This window comes from Phascolarctos cinereus, unplaced genomic scaffold (genome assembly GCF_003287225.1).
Source record: "Phascolarctos cinereus isolate Bilbo 61053 unplaced genomic scaffold, phaCin_HiC Scaffold_726;HRSCAF=1367, whole genome shotgun sequence".
In the NCBI taxonomy this organism is placed as follows: Eukaryota; Metazoa; Chordata; class Mammalia; order Diprotodontia; family Phascolarctidae; genus Phascolarctos; species Phascolarctos cinereus.
Window position 1 is genome coordinate 162,824,819 of NW_027556098.1, and position 25,587 is coordinate 162,850,405.

The window sequence follows — 25,587 nt, forward strand, 5'->3', positions numbered from 1 at the left end:
CAAAAAGATGCTTTTAGTGAAGTTACAAAAGATAAGCTTATATCTCAATACTTTTATTCAATTACAAAATATAATTATTTTATCTACCTATTCAATAATTCATAGAATATTAAATATAAAAGAATAATAGCAGGATAGTGACTTGTTCTTAGACTCCTATACAATTAAGAGAAAATATTTTCCTGCACATATTGAATCTCATTTGAGCATTGTCATCTTTGGGGCAGTGCTATTATAAGCCACAAAAAGAAAGTTGCTTTCTACTACACAATGAGGTAACTAGTCGAAAGAAAATTTGTTCCCCTTCTGGTGAGCAGGGGGTATGCTGCCAGGGGAGGAAGAAAAATGGGATTTCCATAGCAAAGCAATCTCTATAGCAAGGCGTTCTGCCTATAAAATTAACAATTTGTTTTCAAATTGAATTATATATCTTCTTCCAGTTTTTAAAGAGCATAACATTCCTATTCTATATCAACTAATTGTCAGGAAGCGGCAGTATATGGAATACTATTCATGATTAAAGAGGCAATAAAAGTTAACTATGATATAGTAACTTAAAACTATAAATAATGACTTTCTGAAATACTCAGCAAGGAAATATAGTCATTAGCAATATCACAGTGACCAAGTCAGAGAGTAGCAGGCCAACATATCTCTGTCAGCTAGATTTACAACATTCTTGGTTTTCTTAGCTATGGCTCAGAGTCTATGCAATACTGAGATAATCATTCATTGCCTTTAGGCCTTAGCAGAGCCATCTTTAAAGAAAGGAAATACTACCAAACTAGTTCTGAAAAGCTGTGAGAGATATTTTATAGTATTAAAATGTCAGTTATTCAGTCAAGAACATAGGGCATACTCAACTAATTTCTGTGAGGAGTTAAAAAACAAAAACAAAAACAGTAACAATGAAAGCAATGGTCCCTACCCCTGAGGAGCTTGCAATAAAATACACTGAAGCTTATGTATCTACAATGAGGGTCAGTGTCTCAGGCATGCTTGTTTCTTATGAGTGTGTGAGAGTAGCACCCCCTTGGGGAGGCAGGACAAAGGGCCCTTCTTATCTATATGGAGGAGTCATTTAATTGGCTGCTAAGCTACCATGGATACACTACAGGGGAAATCCTAACCCCTCAGGTATCTCCTTCCTGCTGGGCTCAAAGCATAAGGATAACTCACAGCCTTTGAATGCAGGGCCTCCCAAGCTAATCTGTGCTTGAGATGGAGCTGGCTTCTTGTTTGTGCCTTCTTTCCTTAGTTACAGGGCCTTGTGAGACCTCAAAAGTAAGCTGGTTTCTTTCCTGCTTGAGCAAAAGGGTATCCACTACCAGAGCAGTTGGGGTGGCAAAGGAGATAGTGGTAAGAGTCGTGGTAGATGGGCCAAGAGGGAAATAGTCACCCACTGAGAGAAATGAACAGGAAAAAAAGGAGTCTGCTTTATAATGATCAGCATATATTCAGTGGACATGAAATGTGAAATAGCCTTGTTAGAAATGTGTCAATTAGGCTAGGGTTCTAGACTTTTAACTAATTGATATCATTCTCCAATTCTTTATTACTTTAGTGTATCCTTTCAGTGCCAGATTGAAACTGACTATTCCATATACTTGATTCTACAAGATACATTGGGCATCTTTTTCACTCTCTCTGACAAACACTTGATGGGTTAAGGCCCCTTGGATTCCAGCCAGAAGTAGAATTGCTCTTCAGGAATTGGAGGTAGAAATGGGGGCAACATCGAAGCCCTGGAAACCAAGTTCACCTGACCCAGCCTAGAAATAAATGTCTGGTCAGCCTCTGTACTTGACGAAAAAGAGCTTATTACAATTTACAACTGGTTGCTAAGGAGGCAATAGGGTTCTCATTTTGACATTTGGAGATTGTGAACAATAGATGGAATACCAGATTAAGAATCAGGAATAGATTTTAATCCTATTTCTACTCCTGCACACAATGCCTGGCACTTAATATTTGCTATTTGTCTTTGTGGACTTGGGCATATAGAGAAAGGAAGAAAGGAAGGGAGGAAAGAAGGAGGAAGGAAGGAAGGAAAGAGGAAGGGAGGGAGGGAAGGAAAGATATAAGAATTTGTCAAGAACCTATCATGTACCAAGCACTGTGGCAACTGCTGTTTACAAATATCATTGCATTTTTTTTTTTACTCACAATAACCCTTGGAGGTAGGTGCTCTTATTAGCCCCATTTTATAGTTGAGGAAAGTGAGACAAACAGTTACATGACTTGCCCAGGGACATAGAGCCAGTAAGTATCTGAGGTTGAATGTGAACTTTGGCTCCCAGTTTCCTCAAATATAAAACAGCATAGTTGGGCGAGAGAGTAAATCAGTCCCCTTGCATCTCTGAGTATTATGATTCTAATATATTCACAAATATTTAATAATGCTGTAGTATTCTCTGAAGTAATAATACTTAGAGAAAGACCAACAGTGTGCTGAGCTATGGAACCTTAACAAAAACAGCAACCAGTGTGTGGAACCTGGCAGAGAATGCTGATCAAATAAGGTTCATTGGAGTCTCTCTCACTCTCTCTCTCTCTCTCTCTCTCTCTCTCTCTCTCTCTCTCTCTGTCTTTCTCTTTCTTTCCATAAGGGTTCACTCTTAGGAAGAAGAAGATGATGGATGCAATGGGGAATGATAGAGTTATAAAAACAAACTAAAAATATCAGTAACAATTTATTTTTAAGAAGAAATGGAATTTATTTCTACTTTGATTTCCTCTCAACGTGTATTAACTAGATTGTGTAATTCATGAAAGGACCTAAAAAAAGCGTTTGAGAGGTATAGAATGTAATTGAACATACTGCTTTTCATATGTGTTGTCCCCCCTTATTAGAATGTAGGCTCTATAAGAGCAGGGAAGGTCTTATCAATTTGTAACCCTAATGCCTAGCACAGTGCTTTGTACGTGTTAAGTGCTAAATAAATGCTTTGTTCATCTACTCATCATAATGTTTTCCTCATCAGTTTTTGGACTCTAGTGTGAATAAGCACATCCATTTGATTCTTGTTGAGAGATAGCTTAGTGGATTATATAAGACCAGCATTCAAATCCCATATCTGACACTTAGTAGCTAAGTGACCATGGGCACCATTTAACCATTCTGAGTTTCAGTTTCATATCTATACGATGGAAATAAAACTACTTTACAGGACTATATTAATAAAGTTTCAAGGGAGTTAATATATGCAAATGTATAATGTGATAAAATATATGTAAAATGTAACATGATATATCACACAATATCATTTAATGTAATATAATGTAATATAATGTAATACAACATGTTTTCAAATTTTAAAGTGCCATATAACTGTCGAATATTCATATATGAAATTGAAAGTTGCCAAGAAACGTGCATTAAACGTTTATATGGGAGGACCTATTATAAAGAAATCTAGTTTAGATAGCAGTTTAAAGTCAAAATACTTTATAAAAGAATGTTTAGATATTGAAAATAATATGATTCAAAATCTATGAAATTGGGTGACGTAGCATACTCTCATCTGGATGGGCTCTTATGTTCTTCAACAATTGCTGTTAAAATAAATGTCTGATTCAGCACGCTCTTTCACCAAAAGTATGTGACAGCTTGTATCCGTTGCAAATAGCATGCATTAAAACAAGATTGCTTTCCATCTGCTAGAAAATGCAGTGGTGGCTTCTAGTCTAACTAGTGTTAGGGAGAAAATGACTCTGTTACTTTGAAGCAGTAAAGTGCACAGTACATAACATTTAACTATTTAACAATCAAACAAAATCACTAGAGAGGCATAAAAGTTTGACCTTTGGAATCCTGGCTAAAAAGCTGCAATTCAGATTGTCAGTGGAGAAAAGGAAAAGAAAATATGCAAGGACTAGACACTGGTGCTCCAACATATTAGCTTTTTAAAAAATTCATTCCTTCATTCATTTTTTCAGTTAAAAACATATATCTTGCAATGAAGAAGTAACTTAGAATTATGGATAAAGATGTCTACCCACAGAGCCAGAGTGATCTAGATTCAACTCCTGTTTCTGAAACATATTAACTGTGTGATGATTGGGCAAATTATCATAAACTCTCAGTGTTCTAGGCCACTCTTTAAGACTACATACAATGCAGGGAAAATACCTGCTTATATTGACAAGGCATTTTCATTAATGCTGCGGTCCCTATACCAAGGAAGTCACAGGCCCAGTCTCAGTCCCTATCTTATCTGCTACATGAAAGGCACTGTTGGGGATACCCAGGAAAAACAGATACAACCTCTGCCTCCTTGGAGTTTATAGTCTAGTAGAGGACATACTATACGTATAAAAAACTATAAAAATATATGAAATACCTCTAATACAAGGAACATCAAAGTACAATCACAAAGACATGACAGCTATATTAGTTAACAGAATAGAGTTCAGATGTATAAGCTGGCTGTGTCACTCTACTGGAAATTATACAAAATGCATTACGGAATATTGGTCTTACTCTGACACCATACAAGATGTGAAAGTTTTCCTTTCTTGGGAAACTGCCACTATATGAGATGGTATTTGGTGGGCATGCTGAACTTGAAGGCGGGGAGATTTAGTTCAAACACTGACTGCAACCCATTGTGAAAGACTTAGATTATGCCTTACTCCCCAGCCCCTTCAGGCTCTCCCTTTACCACTGTCAATCATTACTGAGATCGTTCAAAGAAAGACAAATAAAATGTGGCTGCATGTGCATGTTCATTTTTCTCAAAGTTTGCAGAACATGCATATAGAGATAGGAGCTCATTTGTACAATGAGTTCCTGTGCATATCTCTGTATGCATGTTCCACAACCTTTGAAAGAAATAAACATGCACATGCAGTCACATTTTATTTGTCCTGCTTTGAAAGAACTCAGTAATAGCTAACACCACCAATACTCAGGAAACCTTTCCTCCTTTGTTCATTCAATCCATACTTATCCCCCAATCATGATTCTGGTAGCTGGTGTCTACAGACCTCCAGGTTGTCTACAGACCACCTGCGTTCCTTCTTCAGTGTGGTCATTGTCTGACTCACAGTCTTTCCTCTCCAAACTCCTATATTCATACTAGGTTACTTCAGCATACATACTAACACTCCTTCAAATACACTAAGGTCCCAAATTCCTCATTTTAATCATTTTCCATAACCTATTCTTCCACCCCACTACAACTATACACATCATTGATCTTGCCATCACCCACAAATGTTCTACATCTTTGTACAAAAACTCTGAATCTTATTATAATCTGCTGTCATTCTACCTCTTCTGCCTTTCAACCACAAACCCTGTCTTTATCCTCACACTAACCTCTAATCTCTATATCCCTATCACTCCTGCATTGGCTATACTCTCTTCCCTTCCTCAACTCAGTCTCTTGGTGAACTAGATCAACTCTATATTCTCCCCTTCTCTTGAGCCCCTTTCTCCTTTATCCTATTAAAGACCTTATTCTGTCAAACCCCAGCAATAGATACCTCCCCATCATTCATTGCCTTTGCTCCTACTCATGTGCTGCTGAACAAAGCTGGCGAAAATCACAAATCACTGCTAAACGGATCTACTGTATGTTTGTTTCATAAATTGAACAAAGCCCTCACTTTGGCAAGGTAATCCTTTTATACTTCCCTAACTGATTCACAATCCCACTAATCACAGTGGTTTTATAATACATTGGATCCTTCCTCAAACCTCCCATAGATCTCCCTCCTCCCACCTGCTGAGCTGAGAACCTGGCCTCATATTTCACAGAAAAAAACTGAGGTCATTTTCAGAAAAACCTCTTATCCCATGTTCCTCCTCTATCAGAGGTCTTGGGACACTAACTTCTCCTTTATGGCTACCTCACCTAAGGAGGTTGCCCTTTCTTTTTTTTTTTTTTTTTTTTTTTGGCTAGGCAATGGGGTTAAGTGACTTGCCCAGAGTAACACAACTAGTAAGTGTTATGTGTCTGAGGCCAGATTTGAACTCAGGTCCTCCTGAATCCAGGGCCGGTGCTCTATCCACTGTGCCACCTAGCTGCCCCCCACTGTGCCACCTAGCTGCCCTGGCTACCCTTCTTCTTGCCAAGGCAAATCCCTTTACAGGAACAAATGATTCCATTCTATCTCATATTTTCCAGTAGATCACCCCTTCCTTTGTCATTCATGCATCTCACTAATCTTCAGAATTTTTCCCTGTATACTGACCGCTTTCTTACTGTGTACAGACTAATCTATAAACAAATGCCCAACATCTCCCCATCTTCACAAAACCCTTACTTGATCTGTCTATTCTAAGGTCCTACATATGTCCCTTGCCTTTTGTAGCTAAACTCCTGGAGAAAGTCATCTATAACAGCCTCCCCTTCCTTTCCTCTCACTCTCTTCTTAACTCTCTACAATCTGGTTCTGATTCCTTTGCTAGATCTTTGATCACTCTAACCATGGGAGTGGGGGTGCCAAGGTTCTGTCCTGGACATTCTTCTCTTCTCTCATCAACTTCCATGGTTTCAATGATCAAGTCTATACTGTTGACTTTCAGATCTACTCGTTCAGACTTAACCTCTCTTCTTACCTCCAGGCACACATTTCCAACTATCCATAAAACATCTCTAACTGGATGTCTCATAGATATGTTAAACTGAACATGTCCAGATTTAAACACATTATTTCCCTTTCTTCTGCTTCCATCAAAGTCTTCCCCTCTGCCTAACATCCTTACTGTTGTCAATGTTACCATCATCTACTCAGTTACCCACGCTATCAACTTAGGTATAATTCTCACCTCTTCACTCTCTGCCCTTCTCCTCTATATCTAGTCTATTGTTAGGTTCTGTGGTTTCTACCTTGTTAACATCTCTTGTTTATGCACCCTTTCCTTCTCTCATTACCACCACCCTGGTGTGGACACTCATTATTTCATGCCTGGACTATTACATTTGAAACCTAACTGTTTTTGTTTTTGTTTTTGGTGAGGCAGTTGGGGTTAAATGACTTGCCTAGAGTCACACAGCTAGTGAGTGATATGTGTCTGAGGCCACATTTGAACTCAGGTCCTCCTGACTCCAGGGCTGGTGCTCTATCCACTGTGCCACCTAGCTTCCCTGAAAGCTAACATTCTAAGTGTCCCTGGACTTCTTGCTGTTTACCACACAGAACACCTTATCTCCCATCTCTGGGGTATTTTTCTGGCTGTCTCCTGTGCTTGGATCTCTCTCCCTTCTCATCTCTGCTTCCTAGCTTCCTTATCTTCCTTCAGATCTGAACTAAAGTCCCCTCTTCTGCAAGGGGATTTTCTTCGTCCTCCTTAATCTTAGTGCCTTTCCTGTAAGACCACCTTCAATTTATCCTGTATATGTCTTGTTCAAACGTACGTATTTGCATCTTGTCTTCCTATTAGACCATAAGAGCAAGGCTATTTTTTTTTGTCTTTCTTTGTATCCCCTAGCAGAGTGATTGGAATATAGTAGGCCAGGGGTGGGGAACCTGTGACCTCAAGGCCACATGTGGCCTTCTAGATCACTTGGTGTGGCATTTTGACTAAGTCCAAGTTTTATAGAACAAATCCTTTATTAAAAGGATCTGTTCTGTGAAGTTTAGATTCATTCAAAGGACCACAGTTAAAGAACACACGTGGCCTCCAGGCTGTAGATTCCCCATCCCTGTAGGAGGTGCTCAATAATTCCTAGTTGACTTGACTTATTTTCTGGGTAACTATGGACAAATCACTTGACCTCTCTGGTCCTTACTTTCCTGATTTTAAAATGGGAATAAGACCTATATCACCTGCCTTACAGAATAGCAACAAGGCTCAAATGTAATAATGGTATATAAATTGATTTTTAAAGTTTAAAGTGCTATATAAATGTCAACTGTTATTATTACTATTACTTTAACTGTTATCTAGACCCTATGCCTGAAGCTCCTGTAGTTGAAAGCAGAAAGAGATCTCTTTCATAATGTGAACAGCAATTCCTAATAGATGGTGAAAAACAAGGTACTCTCTTGATGCCCAACACATTTTTTTTTTCATGGTTTTCTCTTTTTTTCTTTGTTTTTGTTTTTGGTTCTATTTTACAGTACTCTTGCTCTCAGTTACACTGGAATCACACTGGAATCTGCTACAAAGAATATAAAGCAAAATAAGCTTGTGGCCCTGTGGCTTCTTAGAATTCCCCCCCCAAAAAAAAACCCAGACTGTAATGAAAAGGGGATCTTTACCATCTTTGGGTCTTTTTAACTCTCATTGATGTCTTACCTTGGGTGGGACCCAGGCTTCCTCTCCATTTCCTGTCTGTCTTTCCCCCTCCCATTAAAATGTAAATTCCTGGAGGACAGGGGCTATCCTGCTTGCTTAAATTTGTGTCCCCAGCACTTAGCACCATGCCTGGTACATAGTGCTATGCTTGGTACATAGTTAGACATTAATTTCTTTGTCTCTCCTTGTTTCTGTCTCTCTGTGTCTGTCTCTGTTTCTCTTTCTCTGAAAGAAAAAGGTCAGAAGGATGGGTAAGAACCAAATCTGCTTCCTTCTTTACAAAAACAAAGGTGGTGGGGGTGGGGTAGATTTTTACCTTCTTTTTATGGGGCACTGAAAAAGTACTGTACTGAATGATCCTTAGGAGCCTGAGTTACAGTGTCTACAACATGCTCAACTTATAAATTAGAACAGGAATGAACTGAGAAAATAACAGTCCTTTTGTTTATTACACAAAAGATAGGAAGCATTAAGCCAGATTACTCCTATATTCTTCTAAGTAAGGTACCTTTGGAAGCTATATTAATACTTTCAAGTAGCATCCAGGTGGCCTTAAAAGAGAGTTAATGATGCTTTCAAAAGGTTCTTAATTTATATTGAAAGTAACTTAGGCCAATGGAGAGAATTAGGTTCACAAAGTGTTCATAGCATACTGGTGACATGGAGAGTATGCTCCAGAAAAAAATTATCTGTCACACAAAAATTCTCCCCCTAGTAGACCAGATATCTCCAGACTGGCAAATGTCTCATATTATTATAGTCCTGGAACATGTGTAAAGTATGTGTAAAGGTGGTAGTCCTAGATATCAGCATAAAAAACAGAAAAAAAAACAGTTGTTGGGGGGAATCCTCAGATAAACATGTATTTACAAAACTCTGAAGAAGGCATGGTCCTATCTTACTGCGGCTTCCCAGAAAGGCTCTTAGGGTCCCAAACACATTTTCCCACAAGCAACTTTTTAAGTATGTAGGCTTAGAAACCTCCCCTTCTTTTTTTCAGACTATTCCTAGGCTGCAATAGACACAGAACTGAAATGAAGGTGAGGCTACTGTGGCTATTCTCTAAGCACCAAAGTGGGAGTTATGCTGCACATCTTTTCTTCGATGGTGTAGAGACTGCCATCCTTATGCTTTTTACCTCAGTGTCCTGCACTGTCACAACCTACCTACCCTCCCCCCTTCCCTTGCCCAGGAAATGGGAAGAAGGCAGGCCCTGGGAGAGGATAGGGGAATAGAATAATAAGTTAGTGGTCAAGGGATGAAGAGGAGAAGACTAGCATCCTTCCAAAGTTTGTCAGAGGACACATTAGGCTTAGACTCACCCTCTCCCCAAACAGCTTTTGTCCAAGGTTAATCAGTAATGGCCTTTTGAACTTGAGCTAAACCTACAAGGACTTTCAAAAAGTGAAAGTGAGGTGGGAGGATGCATTTCAGGTGTGGATGATAGACTATGCAAAGTCTTAGAGGTGGAGATATAAATTACATATAAACATCAAGAAGTAGGCCGCTATGGCTAAAACACAGAGTACATGAGGAGTGGGGGTGGGGGTGGTGGGATTAAGTATCCTGGAAAGACAGGCTACAGCCAGACAGTGAAGGGCTTTAAAATTATAACACAGCAGCTTGGCATTTGCTCTAAAGGAAATTAAGAGCCACTGAAGTTTCTTGAGTTGAGTTTCTTTAGCTTGGTTAAACCTATGATTTAAGGATGGGCTAGAGAAACGAAAGACTGGTTGCAGAAAGAGCAGTAAGATATACACAGTAACAGTCACAATGTGTGATGATTAACTTTGATAGACTCATCTCTTCTTAGCAATGCAAGGTGCCAAGATAACTCCAAATGACTCATGATGGAAAATATTGTCCACATCTAGAAAAAGAACTAGGGAGTCTGAATGCAGATCGAAGCATATTATTTGTTCACTCTCCCTCCCTCCCTCTCGTTTGTTTCTTCTTTCTCCTGATTTCTCCCATTGGTTCTAATTCTTCTTTACAACATGACTAATGCGAAAATAGGTTCAATATGAATGTATATGTAGCGCCCATATCAAATTGCAAGCCATCTTTAGGTGGGGGGAGGGGAGAGATGTAAGGAAATTTGAAACTCAAAATCTTGTGGAAGTGAATATTGAAAACTAAAAATAAATACATTTTTTTTAAAAAAGAGAGCAATTAGAAGAAAAACGAAAGTTCAACATATGAGTCACTGATCTGTATGCTGAGCTAGAACAGTTTTAGAAGTCTGGTAAATGAAAGGGAAGAGATATGATTACTAGAGAAATGTGGATTTTATACTGGAAATAGCTTGCAAAATGGTCAACTATGGTAGAGAAATCCATTTAACACATATAAATTCACTTTAGACTGACCAACACTATATGAATCTAAGGAAAGATCCTTCCTGGGAAGATCTCATAGTGCAGTTTATCATACAGTACTAAAGTGTAGACTCTTACAATGATATGAGAAGGATATTTAACCTCCTACTTTACACTCTCTTGGGATCATTTCCCCTAAAGCCTTGTAAATGACATTCAAATTTAAGTAAGATTTCTCCTTAGTATTAGAGGTAGGGTGTCTTGTATCTAGAAAAGTGCCCAATGGTGTTAACTGGCTTTAATTTAAATAGTACTATTTTTAGAAAAAATAAGTTTTTAGTTTTGAAGACAATCATTCTTTTGGCTTTTGTCTCAGTGGATTGCAAAAGAAAGCAAATTATATGAGCTGTTATTCATCCTAATACAATTCATTTCAATGCTGTGCACTTAAAAATTGTTTTCTTTGTATTGTGTATTATTAAATTACCTAATAAATGGAGCCTAATACATGGAATAATTTCATGAAAAAACAGATAAAAGGAAAATCAGGTATAATTTTAGTGCATCCTCCTCTCCAAACATCTTTAATTATGTGCATTATAAAATTGTTGATAAAAGTTGAGTATTTTAACTTTGCTAATTTAAGAGCATACTTAGAATCTACTTGAAAATAGCATATAAAAGGTATTTTTGTTACATGCTAATCTTTTTTTTCAAACTGCTGCAATCAATACTTTTAGTAAATGTTCACTAAGCCTACCTCTCCTATTAGGGTAGATTTCTGGACAATAAAAGAATAATGTCTTATTTCTTTCCCTATTTTTCAGTGTGGCACAGTCAGAAAAGGGATCAAGTTGGAGACATAGGACTTGAGTTGATACCTTGTTCTTTCTATTGTGATTAATATGACTTTAGGCAAGGTACTTGACCTCACTCAGACTCCATTTCCCCATCTATCAAATAGCAGAATTGGCCCAAATGACTTCTAAATTTCCTCCCAGCTCCATCTCTATTCTCCTAAATATTATTCTTTGGCCTTTCAATTTTGTAAAATCCATATTCAATTATTATTTTGTATTTTGCCATCCCTTTTTTAGGATTGAGGTTTTCTATTACAGACTATATTATTATCACTATGTTATTGTTACTAATGCAGTTTTTAAGTGTTCACTGTATGTGTTTACAGGAGAAGAGCCCTCATACATTCAGGAATCACAAAGTCCCTCCTAGTATGATGTTTGGTGCATACTCATATCACTTAAAATGGCAACACCGACATGGTACATGCTTATAACCTGTTCCTGAAAGCCAAAGGTACTGGCTTAGGGTTTTGGTCTTATTTGTGTGTCCTTTTTCATTTTAGATGCAGGGAAATGAGTCCCTAACCAAGGAGCTCAAGCCATGAAGATCTCAGAACTAAAGATTCCAAGATGGATGTGTTTTAAAGTCTAGCAGGAAAGTTCTGAGAAGCAAGTGCTGGAGTAACCCAGAGGGTGTGGATTTGAATTTGGTCAGCCAAATGCTATGTAGGAACTCAGCTGAACTATGAGCCTAATCTCCCTCTCTGCCAAAAGAATGAGTTGATCTACATGGTATCATGCTCCCAAAGTGTTGGTGGGAAATGTTTGTATATTTGTTCTTTCAACATCTTTGGAGTCAATATTCCTTTGCAAAAGCTAAATGAAACTAGGGTGCTAGTGACTAACCCCTAAAAAGAGGAGTAGACAATCTTTGGGGACTTGAGCTGATAAGAAAGAGAAGAGAGATTCTACTAACACCTTGGGATACTTGACAAACTCAGAGAGAAAGAAAGAATGTAACACAGCTGGTCCTCAGAAAGTGGTGGCCTATAATACAATAAGATAAGCTTTCCTTTGAAACGTCTTTGTACCTATTCTATCCTTTCATTCTCACTGTCACTATTCTAGTTCAGGGCATTATTGCCTCATCCTTGAACTATTTAAATGTCCTTCTTAACTGAACTCAAGTGAGACACTGACTCAAGTCTCTCCTCATTCTCATCAATCACCATCTCCAGATTATTGGTGATAATGAAAACATGGGTGATAAGAAACATGCCTTTCCCTTGCTAAACAAAACAAAACAAAACAAAAACCAAACAAAACAAAACAACTTACCTGGCCTCTAACAAGGCAAGTTAATACAAACCTAACAAAAGAAGTCATAGAATCATAACATTTTAGAATTAAACCTTAGAAATCTTTTAATCTGACTCTCAATTTACAATTACGGAAAACAAGGCTTTTAAAGGTAATTCTATCAATCAAGATAGTTGCAAATTCTCAGTTTGTCATTCAAGGCTCATCTTTCTGGTCTAATTTCCCTCTTCTCCCCCTGTACTCCAGTCACAAAACTTCAGTCAGTCTGTACTATTTACAATTCCACAAACATACCTGGGAACAGGCCAGCACAACATTTGGCCTGAGGGCTGCTTAAGGCACATGCAGATTATAGCCTAACAAAGGATTTCTGGTGGCCTCCAAAAAATGTAGAGGATGTAACTTCGGCTCAGGTCATTCTCAGACCCCAAGGCTTTTCTCAGATCGAGCTAGTAGGGTTCACTGGCCCTTTAAGAAGAAGTGATTAACAGGCCTAATACTTTTGGGTAGTCTGCACAACATACTGCCTCTGAGGACTTTCATGGGCAGGCCTGCCTTGGACCAATCTATGACCTTTTTCAAGTATAATCTTCTTAAAGACAGAGACAGGGTACAATGTATTTATTTAATATTTCCTATACTGTTTAACCTAGTATCTTGGACATGGTGGGGACAAAATAAATATTTGTTGAATGGACAAGTGAATGATACCACGTGGGCCAAAGGAAAATGTCAACATTTAATATTGTTCTTTTTTGTAAAATAACATGTCTAGCACATGTCAATGGGAGTATAGTTTACCTGCAATGATTTAATTACCAAATGATCATTTCTAGCTCATGAACCTACAAAGGTCAATATTTCAGAAAGACCAAAATGAGACTCTAATGTTCTAACCTTTATCTCCCCTTGCTAAAGGCAAAGTATGTGGGGTAAGGAAGAACAACTGAAAAACGTCTTGAGTAGAAAGTATCCTAAGCCCTAAAGCCAGTCCAATTACTCTCAAGCCAAAGCATTAGCAATCTAAGGAAAAATATCCATCTTGGTTCAATATCCTGCACAGTTCTGCTCTTACCAAAAACAAAAAACCAAACACACAGAAACATTACTCAGCATAAAAGTTGAATAGACTGGGGGGGGGGAGTGATTAAATCTGATTATATGACCCATAGTTAGATCCTGAATTTATGTTGTTTACTAAACCTCCTAATGTTTAAGAGGACAGTGTCAAGTACTTATTTTGTTGTTTTTAATTTTTGTTCTTTCCCTTTCCTTTGTTTAGAGCAAAAGATTCTTCTGAATGCTTTAAAATACTATGTGGTGACTTACCCATTTATTTCTTTTGAGCATTTCAAATAAATCACTCTTTGGGAAATTATTTGTTTTTCTATGTGTACATATGTGCTTTATGAAACATGATGCTATCAATATATTTTGTCTTTCTTTTTGGTGCCTGCAGATAAGTGAGACCTGAGGTAACCTGGATTCTTGTCTAGAGATTTTAAATCATTCTTTGTTGGCTGTTTTCTTTTGATCATGCATATATGCTAAGAAATGTAAAAACTACACACCTCTGTATAAATATAAATTCATTTTAAAGCATAAAGAAGCAGGATTCTTCCAGTATGTAAGCTATTTCCAGCCAATGGTTTAAATGCATTTGGTAGATTTCATGCCACCTGAGAAAAACTCAAAAAACTAAAGTGATATTTCACTTAATATTATTAAAGTAGCCTAATGTTCATTCAATTTTCTAAAGTGTATAAAATGTTTCAAAAAATAGTATCCCATTCAAAATGAGACCTAATGACAAAAACAAAAGAAAAGATAGGTATTTGATATCTTTCTTTAATTTTGAGTGTCTAGATATATAAGTACTAATTTTTTTAAAAAAAGCAATTAGTGCCTTAAAACATTTAAAGATAGCAGTGGATACAGCACCAACCCTGGATTCAGGAAGACCTGAGTTCAAATCAGGCCTCAGACACATAACACTTATTAGGTGTGCGACCCTAGGCAACTCACTTAACCCCATTGCCTACACAAAAAACAAACAAACAAACAAAAAAACCACTTAAAGACAAAGATGGAGGATCAGTCTTCCCTATCAATCTTCCTGAAGTGATCATTGGAGTAAGAAGAGCAATTTCTCCCTTAGAGCCTCTTCTTTTTCAAGGAGCAGACCAGTACCTCACCCATCAATTTGAGAATTGCCCTTTGGACATGGCAAGAAAGGTACTCATACAATAACTATCTATGGTAGTGGAACTTCAGATTTGACATAAGGCTTCAAAGTGGGCACTAAGTCTCAACCTGAGGCAACTAATGAGGAAGTAAGGTCCCTTTCTGCTGTTAAATGGAACCTGCTAGAGTAAACATTTGTTTTCTTTGACAATGCACAGAGAACACAGAAATGAAGTCTTATTCCCCATTAAAGGAAGAGTAGCCATACAAAAGGATGGTATGAAGGGATGAAGCCTGAGTTAAGACTTACATCTAAAATCCCCATATTTGAAATAAAAGAACAAGAGGTTCAAGGTCCAAGACCACCCATTCCACTTTTGTATAGTTTGAGTTATTTTTAGCAAGTTTTTCATTCAACAAAAATAGAAAATGTTCACAGCTTCCACGTGTTGGTCCTATTTCTGCCCTGTGGAGCCAGGCAGAATAAGTCTATTCCTTCTTCCATATAATGGTCCTTGAACTACTTGAAGATAGCAACCATTCATTCCTTCACTCTTTTCCAGAAATCTTCCCTCCCAAAAAAAAGAGAAAGATACAGTCATTCTGATTTAATTAACTCAAAGATCTAATTCTCAGTGTTATTAAAATTTTCTTAAAAGGAATACTTCAGAGATCTGTAACTTTGTCAGGGTCAACAGTCCCTCCAACTACATGCATCAAACTCCTAATAAAAGACATACTTATTACCAGGTCTTTCTAGTTTACCCTGCCAGAGTTTGTATTTCACTGGCTTAGGCTTCTACTTTGCCACAATGAGGTAATGGAAAAAGGCTTTATTGGGGGAAAGGTTCATTTACTTGCTTGACTACTAATGACCTTTTTGGTAAGATATTGTGACTGAAAGCTTAATTAATTCTGCCTTCTGATTGGATGGTAGTAAAAGATGTCATTACATTATTACATGATAGGATTACATGACAGAAAAAAAAAAGATGGGCTACTTGTATGTCCAGAGCAAGGGATAATAGACAGAAAACCAGAGTACTTCACTGGAATCATCTCAAAGTCAGGATGAAGCAAAGGCCTTCAGTACATTGGCTACATCTCCCAAAGCCTTTATCCCCACCCGTTCCCCACATATGCACACTCTTTCTTCTACGGCAAATGTATGGAAGAACATGGGAAAGAGTTGTACAGAATGAGCCACATGGATGGGTTGTGATCTGCATTGTTGGAGGAAACGTTTCATCAATAAGATCACAAGTCCCACTTATTGGTTGAAGGTCTGTATCAGCTTGAATAAGTGCCTATCACTCTATTTTCAACTACTTATTCTCTGTGCATCTGGCTGCTTTTTGCATAGAAAATAAGGCAGGGAGGGCATTGCAGTGAAGTAATCATCAATCAATTAACATTTATTAAGAGTCCACTATCTGCCAGGCACTGTGCTAAGCACTGGGGATAAAAAATGAGGCAAAAGGCTGCCCCTGTCCTCAAGGAGCTTACAATAGAATGTGGAAGACAACATGCTAACAAATATATACAAAGCAAGCTCTATACACCTTAAATAGGAAAAAAAATAACAAAGGGAAGACATAGAGTTAAGGAGGGTTGGGAAAACCTTCCTGTAAAAGATGGGATTTCAGATGGAACTTAAAGATAGCCAGGGAGACCAGCAGACTGAACTGAGGAGGGAGAGCCTTCTAGGCAGGGAAGCAGCCAGAGAAAATGTCTAGTACTGAAAGATGGCATGTCTTGTTCATGAAACAGCCAGGAGGCCAGAGTCATTGGATCTAAGAGTACACAGCAAAAAGGAAATAGGATGTACGCATACTAGAAAGGTAGCATAGGGATAGGTTATAAAAGGCTTTGAATACCAGAGTATTTTACAGAAATGAAGTAGAAAATTAAGAAAGAGTCCAGTAGAAACAAATAAACTAAAGAAGAAACTATCCATACTCATGGAATATCTTACCAGGAAGAGGAACAAATCAAGCATATTACATGAAAAATTAAGAAGTTCTGTAGCTGAGAGTTTCAAGGTCAATGATCATGTTGAAAATTTATGGAAATGTTTTTTTAAATTATAATGTAATTCAGACATGAGCGCCTCACATTTCCAACAATTAAAACTAATGAAGTGACCAGTCTGTGATTAAAAAAAAAGTCTCTGTAACTTTTTCTGAGTGGGTTGTTGTCTCTTTGCCTTTGGGATAACATTGTCTGACTATAATGCTGTACCATGCATAAGTTGTGTGATGCACAACTGATGAACCCTCCCTTAAAAGAGGGTTGCAGTATTTACTCTAGTTAATGGTTAAGTAAGTACTGATTGGAAGATTTCCTGACTGGCTAAGAGTGAATTTGGAATTCCTACACAAATGTATTCATTGCAATCATGAATCAGGATTTTGGAGCTGGAAGTATTCTCAGTAACCATCTAGTTCAACATAGTTGAACAATAATCTTTCATACAATACACCCAGTATGTGGTCATCAGCCACTGCTAGAAGTCCTTCCAGAAGCCAGAGTGCAATAACTCCCAAGGTGCATTCCACTTTGTGAAAGCATGAGCTATTATTAGCAAGTTTCTCCTGACATCAAGCCCAGATTTTCCTCTTTGCTACTTCAGATTGATCCTACTTCTCTGCCTTCTGAGGCTAAGTAGAACACATCTACATCCTCTTTCAAATAACAACCCTGGAAATACTTTAAGACAATGATCATTGCCCCACCCTGGGTCTTCTCTTCTTCAATATACATTCCCAGTTGCTTCAATTGAGCTTAGAAGACAATGAGGTCCTTTACCATCCTAGTGTTGGAGAAGAGGTATGAAAAGTGAAACATGATCTGATCCTACAGTGTGAAGTGTTAGACATGAGCAGGATAATATGTGGACTTTGAGAGGAATCATGGCAGGTATTAAGCAGAAGAAATGTTATCCAGTTAGGATAATCTAGAAATTATGTGAGTTATTCAGTCTCATTGCCTTTTTGCTTATGGTGAGTCACTTTTGTCATTTCTGGAAGTACTCTTTAAATGTCTTAGGAAAAGCACACTTATGAATTAGAATGCACAGCGTAAGTCAGTGTGATACAATAGAAAAAGTGTCAGATTTGGAGTCAGGTAGTGTTTTAAGGTAGCCTGAATTAGTACAGAAAGAACACTGGTACTCAAGTGCCCTGAGTTCTAGTTCCAGTTCTGCTTATTACCTCATTGTGTGATTCTGGAAAAGCCACTCAATCTCTTTGTGTATCACAGTCAAGAAGATAGAGAAGTTCATCTGGGAGACAGGAGGACCACAGCTTTTGCCAATAGCCCTTGCAGTCACATAATTTCCACTCTTATTAAGGCTATCTATACACAACAGACCAAATATGGAGGATTCAGACCTGGGGGTTGATGTCAAGGCTAGCCCACTATGCTTTGGTGGTTCAGCAATGTGAAGGAAGGAGAGGAAGAGGGTCAAGGGGTGCCTCTTAAGAGCAGAGCAATACAGTCAGAGTGTGTGGTTTTCTGGGTAGCTTTAGCTATATGTCTGTGTTTATGCTCCCCTGGATTATGTCACACTGGGAAAAGTCTTATGCATTGGCCTCTTCTGTAACCTAGGAATGTGATAGAACCCAGTCAAACCAGGTTCTCCTAGAGCTGATTTTAAATTTTCAGTGAAAACATTTACATGTTACACCTTGGATATCAGCAAACACTACAAATCAAGATGATTTATTGTTTTGTTGATTGTTTAGTCTCAAGAAAGTGATGAAGAAAATATTAATAATTCAGATTAAACTTCACCATGTGTCATAGGGCAGTTTCCATCCACCTCAACTTGTTCACCATTTATCAGCACACCACTGTAAAAGTGCGTGTTTGTGACACTAAAACTAAATCAGGGACATTTGCACCTTCTGAGCTCTTTCTTACTCAATCCTGCATAGTCAGATTCTATAGGAATGTCACCATCTGTGGCTGGAGGACCCTAACACTGGGTACCTCAGTTTCCTCATCTACATATCAAGTAGTTTAGACTATCAGAAGTGTCAAATTCCTGGCAAGTATCTCATAAAACTCCCAGAATGCAACTAGACTAATATGTAATTGAGAAATGTTTAACAAAATAAATAAAAATATAGTACCACAAAGATAATGCTAATTTGTGGTCTTCTAAGTCAATATGCAGAAGTAGGGATCATTTCTATTTGTGTTTGACATAAGTGGACTGAATGTTCTCTAATATTTTAGGGTTAGAGACACTGAGTCCAAATCAGTGAACAATGAGGCTTTTTTTTCAGTTGTCTCATAGGGAAGCCTTTGTACATTGATTCATTTCCCTAAAGCAATAAGATCTTAAGACAATGTCCAACATAAAAACAATTTTTAAAAAAGATTTTAGAAGGGGCAGCTGGGTGGTGCTCTGTGATGGAGTGATGGAGCTCTGGTCTTGGAGTCAGAAAGACCCGAGTTCAAATCTAGTCTCAGACACATGATACTAGCTGTGTGACCCTAGGCAAGTCACTTAACCCCATTGCCTCACCAAAAAGAAAAAAAAAGATTCTAGAATCAAATATGGAATCACAGAGCTAGAAAGGACATTGGAGATTGTTCAGTTGAACCTCTTTATTTTGCAGATGAGGAAACTGAGGAACAGAAAAGTCACATGACTGGCTAATGTCACAGAATGAATTGATAGAAGAATTACGCCCAGAGTCTGGGCCTCTTATGCCTCTTCCTCAAACCCACTTCACCCTGCACTGCATTTCATCTCTTTCACTATGAAAGGTACCATGACTCCCTTCTCTTATCACTTCCTGAAGGAAAGGAAGAACAAGAAATTATTCCAGAATGAGCTGTAGAGTACAACCCTTCCACTTTCTGAAGGGTGGGCCAATCATCAAAACAGGACTTTTCCATTCCTAATTTCAACAAGTCTGTAATTGAAAAATTGTGCCTGAGAGACACGGTAAATTCAAACAAAAAACTCCCAGGAACCTATGGTGATAAATGATACATGACAGAATTACACTTAAACAGCTACTAGGCCCAAAGGAATCCTGCAGAGAATAAGTGAAAACAATGTGAGGTTCCAAATTCCTTTGACAAAATGACAAAATGTAAGTCTTTCATATAACGACAGGGAAAAATAGGAAGCCTGAAAACATGAAATGTGTTGTTGCTTGGGGGGTGGGGGGGAGTGTTAATATACATCAAGTTCCATACTGGCATTTCTTTTTCAAAAGAGTCTATGCTTCTTTGTTTCAAAGAGGACTAAACAAAACAAAATAAAACAGTAACTTTACTTTACCTTGTAGCATCTTTAACATACAAAATTGTTTAATAGGGAATTTAAAATTCAACTCACACGCCCCAGAAAGAAACGGCAAGCAAATACATTTCTAACTAGGGATGCTGAAAAAGATCCTGTTAGCACATCTGAAAATTTCCAATTCTTTCTTACTAGCATTACCCAACAACCCAAACAAATCAGTTTAAATACAACTTCTCTTATTAATGTCTTCAGAAGCATCTCTGCAGTCAGATTGAGTCAAGTTTACCATCTGCTGCAAATACAAATACAGCGATATTCAGGAATTATATTATACAGCCTTCCTAGCAAAGTCCTGGCTTGCAAGCTGTTTCTGTCAAAATCAGACCCATTGTGATGATGCATCTTAATATTCAATCAGACTTTAAGTAAAGAGTGACAAAAGTCCACATATGGATGACAGCTGTTTCTTCAGTAAATATTTTCCCATTTATTGAATGAAGGCTTATGGCAATTTAGGATGTGTTCCATCAGACATTTCAGACTGAACTGCCTGGAGACTCATAAAACAATAAGGATAAAACTTTGGTTTCAGAATCCTTACTGTGATTTACACCTGAAAAGATAAACATCCCTCCAACTAAAAGTAATGGACCTACATCATTGGCGACAACACCTTTTTCCAAAATGCACAATATTTTAACTCTCTCCCTGTCCCTCCCCAAAATACTAATACGTTTATGAAATAAAAATGTAAATATTGATTTTCCAATCTTCTGAATAAAGTAGATGTGTTATTCATACTTTGCATAACTATACCCTTGTCAAATTAGTAAGCATTAAGGAAATTTAATGAGCTAATTAGCATAAAATGTCAGGTAAGGCCTATTTTTATGCCAACCAAGTGGACTGTGAAAATTCGAAAGGAGAGAAAAAAAAATGTAAAGCAGATTTCTTCCAGGCTCTTGATTTCCTTTTCCTGAAAGTATTTATTCAACATCAAACATGAAAAAAAAATAAATCAAAACCCAGAGTATCTTACCCTGCTATTGGATCGACAGCTACTGCTTTGGGGTTGTGAAGCTCAAGGTCTATCAGGGTAACACACACAGATCCATTGTGATTACATACAAAAATCCTGTCACTGACATGGTCCACAAAGTAAAAGTTTCCAGTGAGCCAATCTATTGCCATTTGTTGTACATCTGAAAAGAAAAGAAGAAGAAAGCTGAAATGATTGTACTGAGTAACAACTCTGGCAGAAGAACCAAAATGCTGCTGAGAATGCTAAAGCCATTGAAAATGGAAATTTCAGGGTGTTCCTGTAATTATAAAATGTCTTAAGTTACAACCCTCTTGACCTCAGTTTCCTCATCTGTAAAATGAGGGGATTATATTAATGAATTTTGAAGTCTTTCCAAACTCTGAATTCTAAGATATTATGAAAATAAACCATTGTCTATGCCATAATTACTGATTTTATTTTCTTGCACAGCAATAACCATGACAGTTTGTATTTTCTCAATTTACTTATGCATTAAGAATGACTGCTCAGAGAGGAATCAAAAGGTCAAAAAAAAAAAAGAATTCATACAAGGATACATTTCATGCAGATCAGGACTGTGCGGAGTTTTTTTTTTTTTTTCCCCCTGCATTCTGAGGCCAATCATTTCTCTTCACTTTATGTTTCAAAACACTGTCCTAGTAACATGAAGCTTCAGTGAATGATGTCCTATCAGCAGAAAGACCAATATGGATGTATGTGTCAGTATTCCCATTAGTGATGACACATTGTCAAATCATAGAAGGAACAGCTACTTTGCAGGAATTCTTAGCATGCCTTGCAAGGACAAGAAGATGGTGGCTATTGGAATCCATTGGATTCAGATTTTCAGGCCATCGATTACACTTTCATTACTGAGATATACAGTCTATGGAAAACTATAAGCAATTCATTTAAAATGCTACCAAAGAAAACTGCATGCATTTTTCCCTTCCCAGCTTAGCAGCCTGGAGTTTGAAAGGGCTAAAGCATTTCTCAGCCCAAATAAATTTGGAATTGTATTTTTTTCCCATTATCATTTCAGCTGGAGCTTCCAAGCCTGCTATTTCTGATGCCATTTCAAATAACCCCTATTCTGATAAAGCAGGAGCCGGGAAAGTCCATTCACTGCCTTATCCCTCCCATACTGGGCTTCCTGTTGGCTTTTGTCTATGCAATTGTAACTTCAAACAAAAGAGCAGCTTGCCAGCTTTCACACCTTATTTCAACTCCTTATCACTTCAATAGATAGTCTGCTACTGAAACAATAGGTACTGTTAACAACCATTCAGTTCTAAAGCAGCCAAGTCTCACTAAAATTTCTGATAATTAAGCCACCATTTAGTGTGAGAGAAGGGTGCATTTTATGTTTGCCATCAATCTGCTGAAGGTTCTGTCTGTATAATACATGTTTTTTATATTAAGACTGTGAATAAAGGAGCAAAAGATGCCCAAAGTGCCCATTGGAGACAATTGGGCACAGAACTCAAGCCAAAAGAAGCCTCTATTCTGGCACACTTAGTTAAGGATTCCAATAGACTGGTTGAATTGCTTGGGAAATTACAAGATTGCTCACCTCACTTTGCTGGTGTAGCTTTACAAAACTTTAATAAATGTATGAAACCAACAAAATCTTTATATTTTCAATGAGTTCTTTATGAATTTTCTCTTACTTTTGTCTTGAACTGCAACTTCTTTTACTGTAATTTGATTCTTCTTGTTTCCTGCTACAGGCTCAGCTTACTCACTGCTCAGTCATTTGGCACTGAGCTTTCCTCATGAGAAATAGACACCAGAAGCTATTAGATCACTGATCTTAATGAAATAAAATGGGTGTGAAAGGTATGCCCTTAATATATTATAAATATCTTTCATCCTCACAATTGTTACAGTGTGGTATTTAAGAAAGAACACTGGCTTTGGAGTCATCTGAATAGTGATTGGCTACTTAATACAAGGGGGACCTTGACAAAGTCACTTAGACTCTCTGGGCCTCAGTTTCCTTTTCTGTAATATGAGGGGTTTAACTACATGATCTTTAAATACTTCCAATTCTTACACCTGATGTGATAAGTCATAGAACCAGAGATGTAAAGCTAGAAAGTTCTTCAGATATGATTAGGTCTAACACAGGTCTGCACAACATATGGCCCGCAGGCCACTTGGGGTCCACCAAAGGATTTCTGGTGGCCCTCGAAAAAATGTAAGGTTGCCACTGTGCACACTCCTGTTTTTCACGTGACCCACAACAAACCAGTTATCATCAGTCTGTCTCTATTCTAACCTGTCTGTGGCCTGAAGAAGTTTATCCTATCTTAATTTTGGCTCCTACCTACTGCCAAGTTGTCTGGTTGCAGGTCTGGTCTAAACACTTCATTTTATAGGAAGCTATAAAATTTATGGGGTTTTTTTAAGTTATGATTTGGTCCAATACTTTCATTTTATAGATGAGGTAATTGAGGGACCGGACAGTGAAGTGACTTGCCTGGCAGTGGAGGCACACAGGCAGTAAGTGGCAAAGCTAGTATCAAATTCATTTTTTTGCAACTCAAAACTCTTTCTCTTTTTTTAAAAAAAAATCATACTGCTTTTTCTTCTAGTTTTCACTGTAGATGGAAAAGCTCTGAATATCAATTTTAGATATTGAAATATTGTCACAGATACTTTTTTTTTTGCTTTTTGGTGAGGCAATTGGGTCAGTGACTTGCCCAGTGTCACACAGCTAGTAAATGTTAAGTATCTGAGGCTGGATTTAAACTCAGGTCCTCCTGACTCCAAGGCTGAAGTTCTATCCACTGTGCCACCTAGCTACCCCCACAGATACTTTTAAGATTTAATACTGACACACATTTTTAGAAATTCTAAAGTTGTACAAAGGATATACAAGTGAATCTGAATCTGGAAGAATATGATATCCCTTGGCCTAAAAATGAACCACAAAAACAAATAAAAAGAGATACTACATTTATAATTGACCATAATGAAACAATAATGTTATTAAATGATTTCCTCTCAGACCATAATGTAGAAGACTAATTTCCAAATGAATTTAGGGAATGCATTTCACAAAGAACATCACTTAATTCATTGAAGCATGCATATCTATGTCTCCAATGCTGCTGTATTTTTCAGACTTTTAAAATAAAACAAGATAGTTCTAAATTCATGTTTCAAATTTGCTTTAGAACAAAAATACTGCAAAACACAACACAATGAAATTTTAGTAAGTACATGTACTGTGTGCAACTCTGTGCTAAGTCTGGGGGAGCTACAAAGATTACATAAAAATCCATTCCTGTCTTTGTAATGCAGAACATTATTTTACCATTTAGGTAGTAGAACCCTTTAGGCCATGGAAACCTCCAAATTCCTTAGCAAGACCCTTATCTGGCTGCTCAGGCCACAGCCCTCAGATCATATCTCTGGAAGCCTCCATTGTGAGAAAGTTTGCACAGTATTATCATATCTACACAGAGGGAGAAGGGTGTCCTTGACCAGCCCCCCAAAAAACCTCTTCCTCTTGCCAGACTTCAAAGATCCATCCCCCTCCCTGTCCTGTATACTCCCTACATAAACCCTGGCTCGACCCCTGATGGGGGCTGCTTGATTTGGATGTGAATATCCCTGGCAGCCGCATGCTAATATAATAAAGTCCACAATTTAAAATTAGCCTGGTTGGTCAACTCGCTAATTTCTCCGTATAACATCTTCAAGAAGTTTACAATCTAGCATTAAGATAAGAAACCTAGGTCAGATAGCTATCATAATCAATTATAATGGGGTATGGGCCCAAGCCAAGACCTTCTCCCCTTGCTCCAAAAAGAATCTGGCTCCCATTTGTATACAGGCCCCAGAGAACCCTTAAACTTTTCTTACTCTTGGTCTCAAACAGTTCCTTATGGACTCCCCTTATCTCCCTTTGAAAGCCCTAGCCCCTCCTTTTGACCTTATTCAGATGCTTTTCAAACTTTTTCCTTCCAGTTCCCTTCATTGTCTATTCCCATTGTCTATTCAACCTCTCAGACCTTCCAATCAGAATTCTCACTTAGACCCTTTTCCCAGCCCCCTCCTCTGGCCACCCAAAGTTACTTTATGTATATGAGATCCATCCTGGCCTCCATTCAAACACTGAGACTCTCTCATGCCCAAAAGGCTGAGACTTTCTCATGCCCACTCATCCCTACAGAGCATTACTAATGCTCAGATTCTGTAAGAGTCTGGCCTGTGTGGTTTATCTCTAATAAACTTTTCCTCTGGCTGAAAGAAGATTTGGGTTGAATTCATTCAGGCAGGTTCCAGCACCCCTAAACCACTAGACTTCATCAATACTACATATTGTAAGTTCATTTGCATCATATCACAAAGTGCTATTGAGAAATATTTTGTTTTCCTTTGTTCCTTCAGTTGTG

The 25,587-nt window shown here is 37.8% G+C and overlaps 1 protein-coding gene across 1 annotated transcript in view; it reads right to left on the minus strand.

Moving 5' to 3' along the window:
* LRP1B (LDL receptor related protein 1B) overlaps nt 1-25,587 on the minus strand; it is a 2,172,360-nt gene that overhangs the window by 1,129,015 nt on the left and 1,017,758 nt on the right. The window contains 1 exon segment of the mRNA XM_020984719.1: nt 21,179-21,341. Coding sequence (XP_020840378.1) covers nt 21,179-21,341 — 163 coding nt within the window.